The 13,670-nt window shown below is 37.7% G+C and overlaps 1 protein-coding gene across 1 annotated transcript in view; it reads left to right on the top strand.

Moving 5' to 3' along the window:
• The window catches only part of LOC121417097 (integrator complex subunit 11-like), a 28,086-nt gene extending 15,711 nt beyond the window's left edge, over positions 1–12,375 (top strand). The window contains exons 13-22 of the mRNA XM_041610674.1: positions 1,017–1,229; positions 1,991–2,028; positions 2,711–2,835; positions 3,221–3,289; positions 3,438–3,479; positions 7,524–7,597; positions 9,252–9,379; positions 9,916–9,985; positions 11,159–11,212; positions 12,150–12,375. Of these exons, the coding sequence (XP_041466608.1) occupies positions 1,017–1,229; positions 1,991–2,028; positions 2,711–2,835; positions 3,221–3,289; positions 3,438–3,479; positions 7,524–7,597; positions 9,252–9,379; positions 9,916–9,985; positions 11,159–11,212; positions 12,150–12,215 (879 nt within the window). The 3' untranslated portion in view covers positions 12,216–12,375. The remainder of the gene's footprint in view (positions 1–1,016; positions 1,230–1,990; positions 2,029–2,710; positions 2,836–3,220; positions 3,290–3,437; positions 3,480–7,523; positions 7,598–9,251; positions 9,380–9,915; positions 9,986–11,158; positions 11,213–12,149) is intronic.
• The last annotated feature ends 1,295 nt before the right edge of the window (positions 12,376–13,670 follow it).

Below are 13,670 nucleotides of genomic sequence, written 5' to 3'. Positions count from 1 at the left end.
CATTTAGTTGTATTTTAACTAATTCTTTAAATCTTATTTTTATATATGCTTTGATCCTTTGGCAGACAACAAACTTGAAAAATTCATACATATCATTGGAACATCAGAAAAGCCACCTGAAATAATAAAACATACAGTTTTCACAATAGAGTTGGAATGTAATGAATGGAAATGTAGACCTCTGCTAGCACACCCAATATGCCAAACAGCTCCACACCACACTTCCTACATGACCTCAAGTACCAAGTGGTGAAGTTGATTTGCATAATAAATATCAAGTACAGCTCCTTATAAATAGATCAAAAGATTTCAGGGCTGAGGAAAAAGTAGTTGAAATATTTCAGGGGCACTTTAACAGTGTGTTTGAATCCCACTGTGGCCGGCCTATCATCCCGTGTCAAGGCATCAATCCACATTTTGCCACTCTCAACCCAGGTGTTTAATGGGTACCTGGTAGGATGAAAAAGTCTAAGTAGTATATCTAACAATTGAATCTTAGAACTCTTGTTGAAATGCTCCCCAGGGAGTGGAGAATGTGCAGATGTTGCGTACTGGCATGCCAGGATCCAATGACTGGGGTAATAACTGTAAAGTGCGTAGAGATGTTGTACTGATTAAGCGCTCTATGAAAGCTGTATGTTATTGTTAACGTCTCTTGGGCGGCCTCTATCATTGTGGACTGCATGTTCAATTTCCATTCATTACATTCCAACTCTATTTTGAAAACTATATGTGGTATTACTTCAGGTGGCTTTTCTGATGTTCCAGAGATATGTATTAATATTTCATGTATTTTGTCTATCTACAATTTTGTTCTTTTGTTCTTTATATGAATTTGAAATAAATACTTGAATTGAAGTGAAAAGTAAAGTAAAAGTGAATTGCTGCACATGAAAGCAACTCAAGAATCTGAAAATTAACAGCTGCGGAATATGGTAGCCAGGTTAAAAGAGGGAAATAGTAAATTCTGTATGCTGAAATGGTGAATTTTCAGGAAATATTTTTGTAATTCACAGCCGTTTGATCGGGGGTACATCAACAATCCCGGGCCGATGGTGGTGTTTGCCACGCCCGGTATGCTCCACTCCGGACTCTCACTTCAGATCTTCAAGCAGTGGGCTCCGAACGAGAAGAACATGCTCATTATGCCGGGATACTGCGTGGCGGGGACGGTAGGCCATAAGGTGCTCAGCGGACAGAAGAAGATTGAGATGGAGAATAGACAGACGGTAGGATGCTTTGTTGCTATGGTTACAGGATGGTAATGATGATGATGATGTGAGGTTAATGATGCTGATGATGATAATTATGATGTGATGGTTGTGGTGGAAGTAGTGATGGTGATAAGAATGGTGATGATGATGATAATGATGTGGTGGTGGCAGTGATGTTGATGATAATGATGGTGGTATTAGTGATGATTAGGTTGATGATGATGATGGTGATGATGATGATTATGATGTTGATGATAGAAAATAAAGCTTATTATACCAGGCTACTGTGTAGCAGGAACGGTCGGGCAAGATTGAGATGGAGAATAGACAAACGGTAGGATCGTTTGTTGCTATGGTGACAAAATGATGATGATGTGAGGTTGATGATGATAGTTATGATGGTGATGATGATGATGATAGTGATGATGGTGATGATGATGATAATAGTTATGATGGTGATGATGATGATGATGATGGTGGTGGTGATGATGATGATGGTGATGATGATGATGGTGATGATGATGGTGGTGATGAGAAGATGGTGATAATTTTCACAATAATAATAATTACAATGATAACGACGTCTATGTAGTATTGATGATAGTAGTGATGATGGTGATGACTAACGCTAATACATTTGGTGTCACATGCCAGTTCAATATTTCAGCAGAGATACAGGTAGGAAAGGTACTTTCATCTTGCTCAATGGAATGACAGTATGTAACACATTTTTTTCTAAAGAACTCATTCATTTTAATCATTTTCTTTTGCTACAGATTGATGTAAAGTTATCAGTGCAGTATATGTCCTTCAGGTAAGTTTTCTTTAAATCTCAATAGTACTGAGAAAGAAATATTGGGGGAAGATGAAATGAGAGGGATTAGTAAAATCAGGTATTATGTTACCCTTACAGGGGTGTCAGAGTTCAGTTTTTAAGCTGATTTCAGCTATTTTTTTCTTTGATTTTCAGCTTAATTTCAGCCTATTGTAGCTTACCTCCGTACAAAAAACTATGGGATCTTTTTCAATTTAAGCTCTTTTTAGTTATTGTAGCTTACCTAAGTAAAAAAAAATATGGAATATTTTTCAATTTCAGCTCTTTTTACTTTTCCTTACATGTACATCCCTGTCATGAAAAATGCACAAAACAAATGTATTATCTCGGGGGGAGGGGGGGGGGAGGTTGACTTAGCCCCACCTTATGATCTCGGCCGTTGATTGCAATGGAAATTGGTATGCACATTACCCATGGCATAGTCTACATACTATAAGATCAAAATCTGTGAAAAATTTCATTGCCAATTGATTATTCTAAATTCATGTGTAAAATCAAAAGTTTGCTCTAATTAACTAACTAATTTGGAAAAAAAAATATTTCCGAGTCAGATTTATCGCAAAAAATGACGAGGGGTCTGAATCAGCAAACTGCCCCCCCCCCCCCGTCTTATTGCATCTATTGGGTTAATCTATTAACCTATACTTTCCTTTCAATGCAGTGCTCATGCTGATGCTAAGGGAATCATGCAGTTAATTCGAATGTGTGAACCTAAGAATGTCGTCTTGGTTCACGGTGAGGCCGGCAAGATGGCATTCCTTAAAGAGAAGATCTGTAAAGAATTCAGTAAGTTGGCAACACTTCTCTTGTGAGATCCCTTGATTGGCAGACATTTTGCAGTAGTTTTGTTTTTTGGGATATTTCACTCAAGCTATTAATCGGTTGATAATAATATTGATGGTGATGTTGATGATAATGATGATGATGGTGGTGATGATGGTGATGATGATAATTATAATTGTAATGATGATGATAAAATAATACAGTAGAATACATGTAATGAAAATAGTATTGAAGTAATATAGGGAAAGTAATGACTATATTGTTCCTTTGAAATATTCTTTGAATCTTGTGTATTTGCATTATTGATATGGATAGTTATTTTGTTGATACCTGAATAACAGAAGAAATATAACAATCACTTATACAAAGATACTGCATCATTGTACAGAAATCCAGTGTTACATGCCAGCTAATGGAGAGACGATTAATATTCCTTGCAAGACAAATCTGATGGCAGATGTTTCATTGGGATTGCTGAAGAGAAGTGCTTCTCTTGCAGGTAATATTGGATAAATGTGAGAGAAAGAGGGGGAAGGGGCAGAGGGGGAAGAGGGAGAGAGAAGAGAAGGCTATTAATATTCCTTGCAAGACAAATCTGATGGCAGATGTTTCATTGGGATTGCTGAAGAGAAGTGCTTCTCTTGCAGGTAATATGGAATAAAAGTGAGAGAAAGAGGGGAAGGAGGAGGGGGAAAAGGGAGGGGAGAGAGAAGGACTACTCACATTCCTTGCAAGACGAATCTGATGGCTGATGTCTCAACGGGACTGCTGAAGAGAAGTGCTTCACTTGCAGGTAATATGGGGTAAATGTGAGAAAAAGAGGGGGAAGGGATGGAGCAAGTGGAGGGGGAGAGAGAAACAGGGAGATCGTGAACATTCCATGCAAGATTGATCTAGAGGCTGATATCTCATTGGGATTTCTGAAGAGGAGTGCTTCTCTTGCAGGTAATATGGAAAAAAGTGAGAGTAAGAGGGGAGGAATGGAGGGGGAAGGATGGGGGGGGGGGGGGGAGAGAAGAGAATGACTACTAACATTCCTTGCAAGACGAATCTGATGGCAGATGTTTCACTGAAATTGCTGTAGAGTTCTTCACTCTCAGTTATGGGCTGGTAGTATTGGAGAGAGGGCGGGGGATGGGGGAATGAGAGAAAGGGGAGAGATGATTAACATTCCTTGTATGATAATCTTATTAGGAAACAGATGTGGCCTCTCCATCTGTGCAATCCTAGAAAATTTGCAGGGATGAAAACAAACTTTCCACTTTATATATTCATTCAGCCAACCCATTTCACAAAACAAATAATGCATATTTTCAAATTTGTGATGTTAGTGATGAAGCAGGCAACCTGTGTATTCACAATATTATGCAATTGCACTTGGCACTAGCGCCTGGTATTTGTCGCATTATTGTAAATAACATTTAGTGTGCTGCATCGCCACAAAACATTCTGAAATATGTATTATTTTATTATGAATTACTTCACATCTACTTGAGATGTTAGTCCACAATCTAAGGTAGATATCAACTTATTGTGGTTAATTCTGTAAGTAACAAGGACGCAAGAGTATATTTCAATGCTTTCCTCTATGTATCACTTGCATAGCAAGAGATGACCCTGGGAGTGTTTGTGTATGAGGTCAAGGTCAAAGGTCATTTCAGGTGAATGAATAAGTTTTAGAATTTTAAAGAACTTACATACAATTCGTTGAGAAATTTCTCGTAAGAAAATCATGTAATCAACTTTGACAGAATTTTTTTTTTTAAATGTTACTTTACATTTTAATATTGGCTTGAATAAGTTATATGTGCTATTTTGTACAAGGTCAGGGTCAAATCAAATGGTCGGTTCAGGTCAACTACTTCAGTTCCTGAATCTTTATTAAATTATTTCATCAATAGAGTACCAAAGTGTGAGTTCACAATGTTATCACAACGAACTGTCTGGTTCTAAACTGAGTTGCAGCTGCATGATCGTCTGTACACATTTGTATTTGCAAAAATGGTGACGTGTTTTGTACTTGGTTGTTACCATCATACTGATAGTCATAACAAGGCACCTTTTTATAAAGCTCTTCGTAAGTTAAGAGTGACTTAAAGAACGACTGATGATCATTTTTGGGGGGTAAATGGTATGATAAATTGGCGATGGCTTAGCATGTAAGAAAGGATCCCCAGTCGCTCCTAACTTAAGAACAGCTTTATGAAACGGCCTCCGGGTTCATTTGTTTAGAACCAAGCCGCCATGACACCATGCCAACTGACGTCATCGCTTCGGTACTCTATATTGTCAGTGAAATCTGTATTCAACTTATCTTGCCTGAATATTGTTGATTTCCCACAAAGTCAAGGTCAGAGGTCATTTTGAATAACCTATCAAGTTCAAAAAGAATCACGAGATGTGTTTATCTATTTACATAAACATACTTTCACAAAGTTAAGGTCAAAGGTCATTTCAGGTCAATTAACTCAACATACTATCCATGTATAAAAGTGAAAGTGCCAGAGATGCCAAGTTCAAAGACCAGCTATGCGTGAGATTTTCTGTGAATCTGAGTGAGATCACAGACATTGTGTACAATGTATATGGGGATAGGCTGTGATACTTGCGCGAGACAGAGATTTGAGGGGATGAACAAGAGTCCAAAATGCTTGAGTCTCACGCATAATGCGTGAGACTTGGTAGCTCTGAAGTGCAAGTATGGTTGCTATTACAATATGAGATATTGGGAGAGCTTTTCTTTTAACATGGTGTATTAAACGTCTTAATGGGTGTGGCTGGTCTGGTATTCAAAACTCATGGTACAAATTTGAGTGATTTACATGTACTAAGAGAATGACTTTTAAGATGTTTGGTATTCAATTTGTCCAAACTACCGGTAATGTGAAAATGAAGACACTTCACAGGGATAATATATCTTGATAGGCTCGCAGCTCTTGTTCTTTTGCAAGTTTTAATCACATTTGTATCTTTCTGAAACACACCCTGGATGGGAATATGAGATTACATATGCCAATGACAACATTTTTCATTTGTCTTTCCTCTAAGATAAATACCAGTTGTGCTAACGATCTCAAAACAACTTTGAACATAATCCTATAAAATGACCACCAAAATGTTTGTATGTATAAATTAAAAATATGTGCCAATTGGCTCTTGACAATATCAGAGATGCCAACCCTCCCGATTTCATCGGGAGGCTCCCGAAAATTCATCCCAACTCCCGCCCTTACGATTACCATCCTTATCCTCCCGAAATTACGATTTTTTTGAATTGATCAAATTGGATTGGAAGGACATGTATCGTCTGCTAACTTTAGCATGTAGTAACTCCATTACGTTCGCTGCTACTAAATTCTGTGTGTTAAAGGTAGACAAATAAGGAGCAGCGAAAAGCTGGTGCATGTGATATGCCCAACGGGAATCCACTGTGCACCAGGCCGGTAGGCCCGGCTAGCTTCGCGAGGCGTGTGCGCTTGCGGCCACTGGATTTGTCGAGTCGTGCGGTGGAATATCGGTGTGTGATTTTGGCGTATTGATGGGTTGATATTGACACGAAATGGCGGAAAATCAACAAAAGAAGACCAAGAAATGGTCTCAGAAGTATAAGACTGAATACAGTCTCCAGTACCTGTGTATTCGGAAGTCGGAAAGAGGAATTTACCATGCATTTTGCGCAACTTGCAGCGTGGACATTTCAGTTGAGTACGGAGGTCGTGATGATATTCGGAAGCACCGTTCGGGAGCCGGAGCAAACGGCATAGGCCTACGGACATACGAAGACAAGATCTTCGAGCTCCACTAGTACCCTGTTGACTTTATTTCACCAAGCAAGGGACCTTTACTGGATTTAAAGTGGAACATAACCTACCTATAGCCGATAGTGATAATTCCTCCTTATTAATTATTATTGTTGAACAGGTACTTCTTTTGTCCTTTCATTTTTTTTACATGTAAGAATGCATATTTCTTATTTGATATTTTTTATGTTAAAAAAGTGGGAACAATTTTTATTTGAAAACATGTGAAATGCCCCAAAATAAGGGTCAGATTGCACCAGAGAGCATCTAGAAACCCAGAGCTTCCAGGGCCCTAAGGCGGGCCCTGGACCCCGGCCGCAAGGGTCGAGCGCTCCGCGCTCGAGATGTGCGCTACGCGCACATAATTTGGTGGCAGTTGCAAATCCTCCCTAATTCTGATTTCCAAAAGTTGGCTTCTCTGCAATATGTGTAATTGCTGAGAAATGAGCAGAATAAGCTCTTAATTCCATAAAATGTCAGGTATTTTACCAAGCAATATTAATACAATTTTCCACATATACCTTTTTGTATTAGTCATCATCAGAATTTTCGGTTTTTAGCTAAGATTTCATGATTTCACAAAAATGGAGTTGATTTCAATGTACCAGATCTAGATATATGATAATATGATGGAAATAAGCCTTGATTTTAAAGGCTTACGAGGGAATAATTTTCCTGGTATCGCATCGCAGTTTGCTCCACATTTTCGAAAGACTGCTATGCATAAAGTCTTTTGTTTAGCATATTTTTACATAGGACTGTACATTGCTTAGTTGAGAGCTTTTCTCTTATGACTAAAAACGCTATTCAAATTTGTAAAGCAAAATTATTTCCTGCTTACTCATGAAATAATTGTTTGTTGCAATTATTATCTTTTACCTTTAATACTAGGCATGACCATGTCAGGACTCCCAGAATCTAAGAAATGCCATACAATGCATGGAGCACTTGTCATACGAGATCAGGTAATTTCTAGTGTTGAATCATTGCTAAATATTGATGTTTTTTGTGGGCCGACCCGCGTGCTGGAAGGCACTTGTCGCTAGGACCGACGTATGGATGTATGTCTCTCGTCAAACATTTTCCCACAAAGATAAGATAAGATACAATATTTATTCGTCTTTGTTTGTGCACATACATTTGGTCATACAAGTGTGATTTCACATTCAACAAGTGCAAATCAATTAATCATAAACCATTGTTACAGTAGAAAAAGGAACACAGCATATAATGAAATATTAGATAGCCAAGACAGATAGCCGAGCGCGATTGGTCCATTACGCGTCACGTGATATGATCAAAATTAATGTATTTTCCCAGCCGGTCCACCTTTGATGAATATATTGACCAACCGGTCCATGAATATATTTTTCTACGTGTATGGCGCCCTCTTGTGGGTTAGATGTTGACATACATTATCGGCCTGCCTTGGGTCCTGGACCTGGTCTGGGCTCGAACTTGCATTTAGATCTAGGGCTAGGCCTAAACAAAGTTGATTTGAATAGAAAAGGATTAGACTAACGTTACCTATTGATATCTATTGATCAAGATCTAACGTTAGATCTATACCAGTTCAATCAATGACTGTGAATATCATATACATGCTGCACGCATCATTAGGCCTAACTTTATCTTCATCAATAGAGGCTATCTAATATAACAAATTTTTTGGACCACCTAAAGGATTAATATTTTCCTTCGTGATCATATTTTCCCTCAGGAAAATACAAATCCGGCGGTCCAAAGAATGTTTATATTACACACCCCATTAGTCAATATCTGTATATTACGTATTGAACGGAAGACAAGGAGAATCCTGAAAAGGCAAGGCTTGTAAGGCTAGGGTCTCAAGTACATGACTAAAAATAGTATTCAGTGCATACATATAATATCTTTCAAACTAATAAAAAAGGGTGAACCTGACCAAGAAAGCAAACTTTGATTTCGATGTCGTTTGGCATATGGGAAGTGCTGGGTAGAAGTGTTACCCATGCAAAGTGGTGATGGAATATATGCATGTTAATGACCTCATTTGCATGTTTCTTCTGATTGGCTCATAAGAATAAAGGTGAACACCATCCTCTCTCTATAGTCGACTTCGACGCCGGAGTGAGGCCCACAGGTTACTAGTCTTTCCCCTGATTATAGCAAGCACAAAATCCACGAATGGTCAAACTCTAGTTTTCCATTATTTTTATTCACACAATTTGTGCTAAACATAAATTTTGAAGAGTGTAGAAGATTTCTGATAGGTTTTTATTTTAAATATATATAATCTTGTCCCATGTGCTCATATTTGTCTTTGCTCTCGGGATATTCATTTGATACTGTAGTCCTTTGTGTTTGTAATTGTGTTATTTCTCTGGATACATTTATTTAATTTGGTCCCATGCATTCATATGTGTGTTTGCTTTTTTGGTACACTTATTTGATGCCGTGGTCCCACCTGACCATAATTGTGCTTGTTCTCTTGATACACTTATTTGATATAGTCCCATGCTATCATATTTATGTTTGCTTTCTGGATGATAGTCCCATGAATTCATACGTGTATGTTTGCTGTGTGGATACTGAGATTTTTACTACTGTCCCGTGTATTCATATTTGTGTTTGTTATAGAGGATACAGTTAGAGGAGCCATCTAAAGTCATGCAGCAGCTCGGCCTGGTTGAACATGATATCAGGTTCACCTCTACTGTATCGACGTCGGCCTCATCCATGGAAGCACTTACAAAGAAGCTCAAAAGGTCAGTAGCCATATGCTTATCATTTTTCTTGTATTTACAAGGGGGGGGATGAACTTGCATAAAAGCAAAATAGTTTTTGTGTTGTAAGTATGTTTGTGAGGATCATTTCTAAATAGCCAGAGGTACTTTTTAAGATTACTCCATCAGTGATAATTATTGCATTGTCGGCTTGCGTGATTATGTATGAAATCATTATTATTATTATTGTAATCGTGAAAAGGAGACCGATTTATAACAAGTGGAGCGCCTCTGGCAGTCTCACCTGCATTATGCTATTCAATATATTAGCATTGCTGATTCTTAAAACAACTACAGAATAATCAATCACAAAAAACACCATTCATATGATGATATCATTGACGCTAAATGACATATGACCTTGGTTGTCTGACCAAAGACTTGTGCAAGGTGATCAGTATGCCAATGACAGAATCTACAAATTTTAATGCATGATAATAGATTTTCTGTGATGTGAGACTATGCTATTTAGCTGGTGATGTTTTGTTTTGTGTTTCTGTTCATGGAACAATGTTTAGGAGATTCCCACATGAATCTGTTCAGCTGATGCCAGATGCCTCCATTATGATGGGATCAATACTACTTAAGGTAAGAGATGATGATAATGATGGTGATGATTATGATGATGATGATGATGATGATGGTGATGATGATGATAATGATAATGATGGTGGTGCTGGTGGTGATGATGATGATGATGGTGGTGGTGATGGTGATGATGATGATGATGATGGTGATGATGGTGATGATGATGATGATGATGATGGTGGTGATGGTGATGATGATGATGGTGGTGATGGTGATGATGATGATGATGATGATGATGGTGATGATGATGGTGATGGTGATGATGATGATGATGATGGTGATGATGGTGATGATGATGATGATGATGGTGGTGATGGTGATGATGATGATGGTGATGATGGTGATGATGATGATGATGATGATGATGATGATGATGGTGATGATGATGATGGTGATGATGATGGTGATGGTGATGGTGATGATGATGATGGTGATGATGGTGATGATGATGATGATGATGGTGGTGATGGTGATGATGATGATGATGGTGGTGATGGTGATGATGATGATGATGGTGATGGTGATGGTGATGATGATGATGATGATGATGGTGATGATCATGATCATGATGATGGTGATGATGATGATGATGATCATGATTATGGTTGTAATGGTGATGATGGTGATGGTGGTGATGATTATGATGTTGATGATGATGGTGATGATGTGGTGATGATTATGATGATGATGATGGTGATGATGGTGGTGGTGATGATTATGATGATGAAGATGATGATGGTGATGATTATGATGATGATGATGATGGTAGTGATGATGATGATCATGATGACGGTGGTGATGATAATGACGGTGATGATGATTATGATGATGAAGATGATGTTTTTAATGTTGGTGAAGAAGATATTTTTAATGTTGGTAAAGACGATCATGATGATGGTGATGGTGAAGAGGAAAGGGAGGAAGAGAAGAAAGAAATATATGATAATAATGGAGATGGATATTGTTAAAGGTCATGATAACAATCACGGGGATTGTGCTAATGATGGTAATGTTGGTGATTTCAGAGACTAATCTTGGTGATTGTTGTGACAGCGATGAGAGTTGGCATGTTTCTGATTAAAAGAAGTATATTTGCAGAAATTACAGTTCCATCTTATCAAAATTTATTGTGTAATTAAGTGATATTTTCTATTTGTTTAATTTTTCCTCCAGATGTCTAGTGAATCAGAAGAGAGCTTAGATCTACTCGTTTCATGGCCGTATCAGGTATGTATACAGAATTATGTTGAATCTTAAATGGTCTAGCCGAACGCAAGAAAAAGTTGATTTTAATGAAAAGAGAGACACCTTGTAAAAATCACATATTGCAAAGTTCATGTAAAATCAGTAGACCATTTCGTGGAAGTTAGCCCCCCAAAATATTCATTCTCTGACTGTTGTCATGGTTACAGTCAGAGGCCAGTTTTTCTAAGTCGATCATTAATCTTGAATTTAGCCAGTGCTGACTGTTCTTGGCCTGCCATACGAAGAGTTACGATTGATCCAATCAATCTCAACTCCTTAGTAAACGAAGAGAATTACACTGAATTTTCAAGAGAATGGTGAATGTATGCATGCATATACATCATATCTAGAAAATGTTTTGAACAACATACATTTTAGATGTTGACATTGCTGGCTTGCCATAGTTGTGATTGATAGGATCATGAAAGTTATGGGGGACATTTTGAAATGACCCCCATATTGCCAATTTCACATTTCATGTAAAAATAGAGGCAAATTCTGTTTTGAGTGTATCATTATTTTTACCTTTAATGATTAAGGACAAGTAATTTTATTCTGGTTATGATGGAAAAAGTGTCTCCATTGTTTTCTGTCACAAAACAATAAAATAGGTGAAAACAAAAAATAACTGAGAATGTGTGTTAATACTGCCATTTAGTCTGCTGTGCAAACCCTTCACTCGAGTAAAGGGTCTGAATTTGCAGCCTACTCATGCCTTGTGTACTGAAGGCCCTCCTGAATTGAAACAGCAAGGTTTTTATGTGTTAGTCTTTGTGTGGAGACACACTTGTTGATCAAAATTTCAATCAGGGTCTGTGCCTGCAGACTAACTGTCATTTGTAAAGTAAATATTTATGTTAATATATGTAAATTTCAGGTGTACTTTGTATTTGTCTAAATTTTATTTTATTGCGAGCAGGAGGAGGAACTTGGTAGTTCACTGCTGAGTATGCTACATTCACCAAAGACCTCAACTGCAGAATGATGGTGCCTTGAAGAAATTTAAAGGAAAGAAACAAGAAAAGTTAGTGACTACAGAGTATGCTACAGTCCCAGACATTCATATTTGTGGATTGTCTTTTTTATTACTTCAAGCATGTGTTTGATACTCGTTTGCATTCTCAAAAGAGCTTGAATACAGAATGAAGGATGTTGAGAAAGAGACTCCTTTTATTTTATTACAGGAGGAGGAACTTGGTAGTTCAGTGCTGAGTATGCTTCATTCAACAGAAGAATGATGATGCCTTGAAGAAATTTGAAAGAAGGAAACAAATGTTAGTGACTACAAATCGTCCAACAGTCCCAGACATTCATATTTGTGGATTGTCTTTTTTTATTACTTCAAGCATGTGTTTGTTACTCTGTTGCATTCTCTAAAGAGCTTGCACTTAGGATGAAGAATGTTTAGGAAGAGTCATCTCCAAAAGAATTTGTTGGGTAGACTTTTATGTCGCTCAGGCCAGATGACATCCCTTTGAGATTCTATTTTCTCCACACATTGCGCTTCACCCGTGCAAAATCAGTGGGTGAAACCGCACTAGTCTGGACTAGACATATGACCTGACCAATGAAAATGAAAATGAATCACTTACTAAGAGGTTGGCAGTTATGGAGTATGCCCTCTAGAGATGAAGTGAGAGAAGGGTTTTCATGTTTCAAACAATGAATTAAAATGAATGCCTTGATAACAAAGTGGGATACAACATGTGGGAGAGATGCTATGTATTAAAAAAAATCCTTTTGAGATTATTTCTCCCCCTGTTGACTCTACCTTTATGCATCTTATTCCCCACAGCTTTTTGTCAGTATGACATGAGGAAATGTTCTCTTCTCCACAATCAGGAAATTTACCAGGTTTTGATAAGCTTTCCCTTGCAAGGTTGCAAGCTTCATCAGACTTTCTTCGTCGCTTGTGTTGTTGCTAGAACAGCCTGACAAGGCGGTAAATCATACGTGGAGGAGAGAGCGCATTGTCCCAAGTCCTTATTCATGTGGAGGGGGGGGGGGTCTGTCTGTCCAAATGTGGATAGCATTTCTAATAGTTTTGGTAGATCATGATATAAAGGACATCTCATCTTTCCACACAAATCAGAATCTTTTCTGTGATATCTTGACAGGTTTAAAAAAGAAAATGCCTGGAATTTCTTTTTATTTCAATGGGCTATTGAGTCACATTTGAGTTGTTTTTTTTTTTAAAAAACTTAGTCACTTCAAATTTTGTTATATTTTAATAAGTTGACTGTATACAAATTCCTTTTTATCAGCATGTCATACCAAGTGTGACACTCATTTGGCCTTTACTGGAGCCTGTTTCATATATTTTTTAAACAAGAAATTTGCAGTAACGGCTTAAAGCTAGTAAAGCTAGTGAAAAGAGTTAAGAGTCACACTTCAATTGTCATTTAATCAAATTGAATTGTTGGTATGAACTTGGTCTTTT

The sequence above is a fragment of the Lytechinus variegatus genome, chromosome 6 (genome assembly GCF_018143015.1).
Source record: "Lytechinus variegatus isolate NC3 chromosome 6, Lvar_3.0, whole genome shotgun sequence".
Classification (NCBI taxonomy): domain Eukaryota; kingdom Metazoa; phylum Echinodermata; class Echinoidea; order Temnopleuroida; family Toxopneustidae; genus Lytechinus; species Lytechinus variegatus.
The sequence above is the reverse complement of the archived record's forward strand: the minus strand, read 5'-3'. Positions and strand labels throughout refer to the sequence as shown.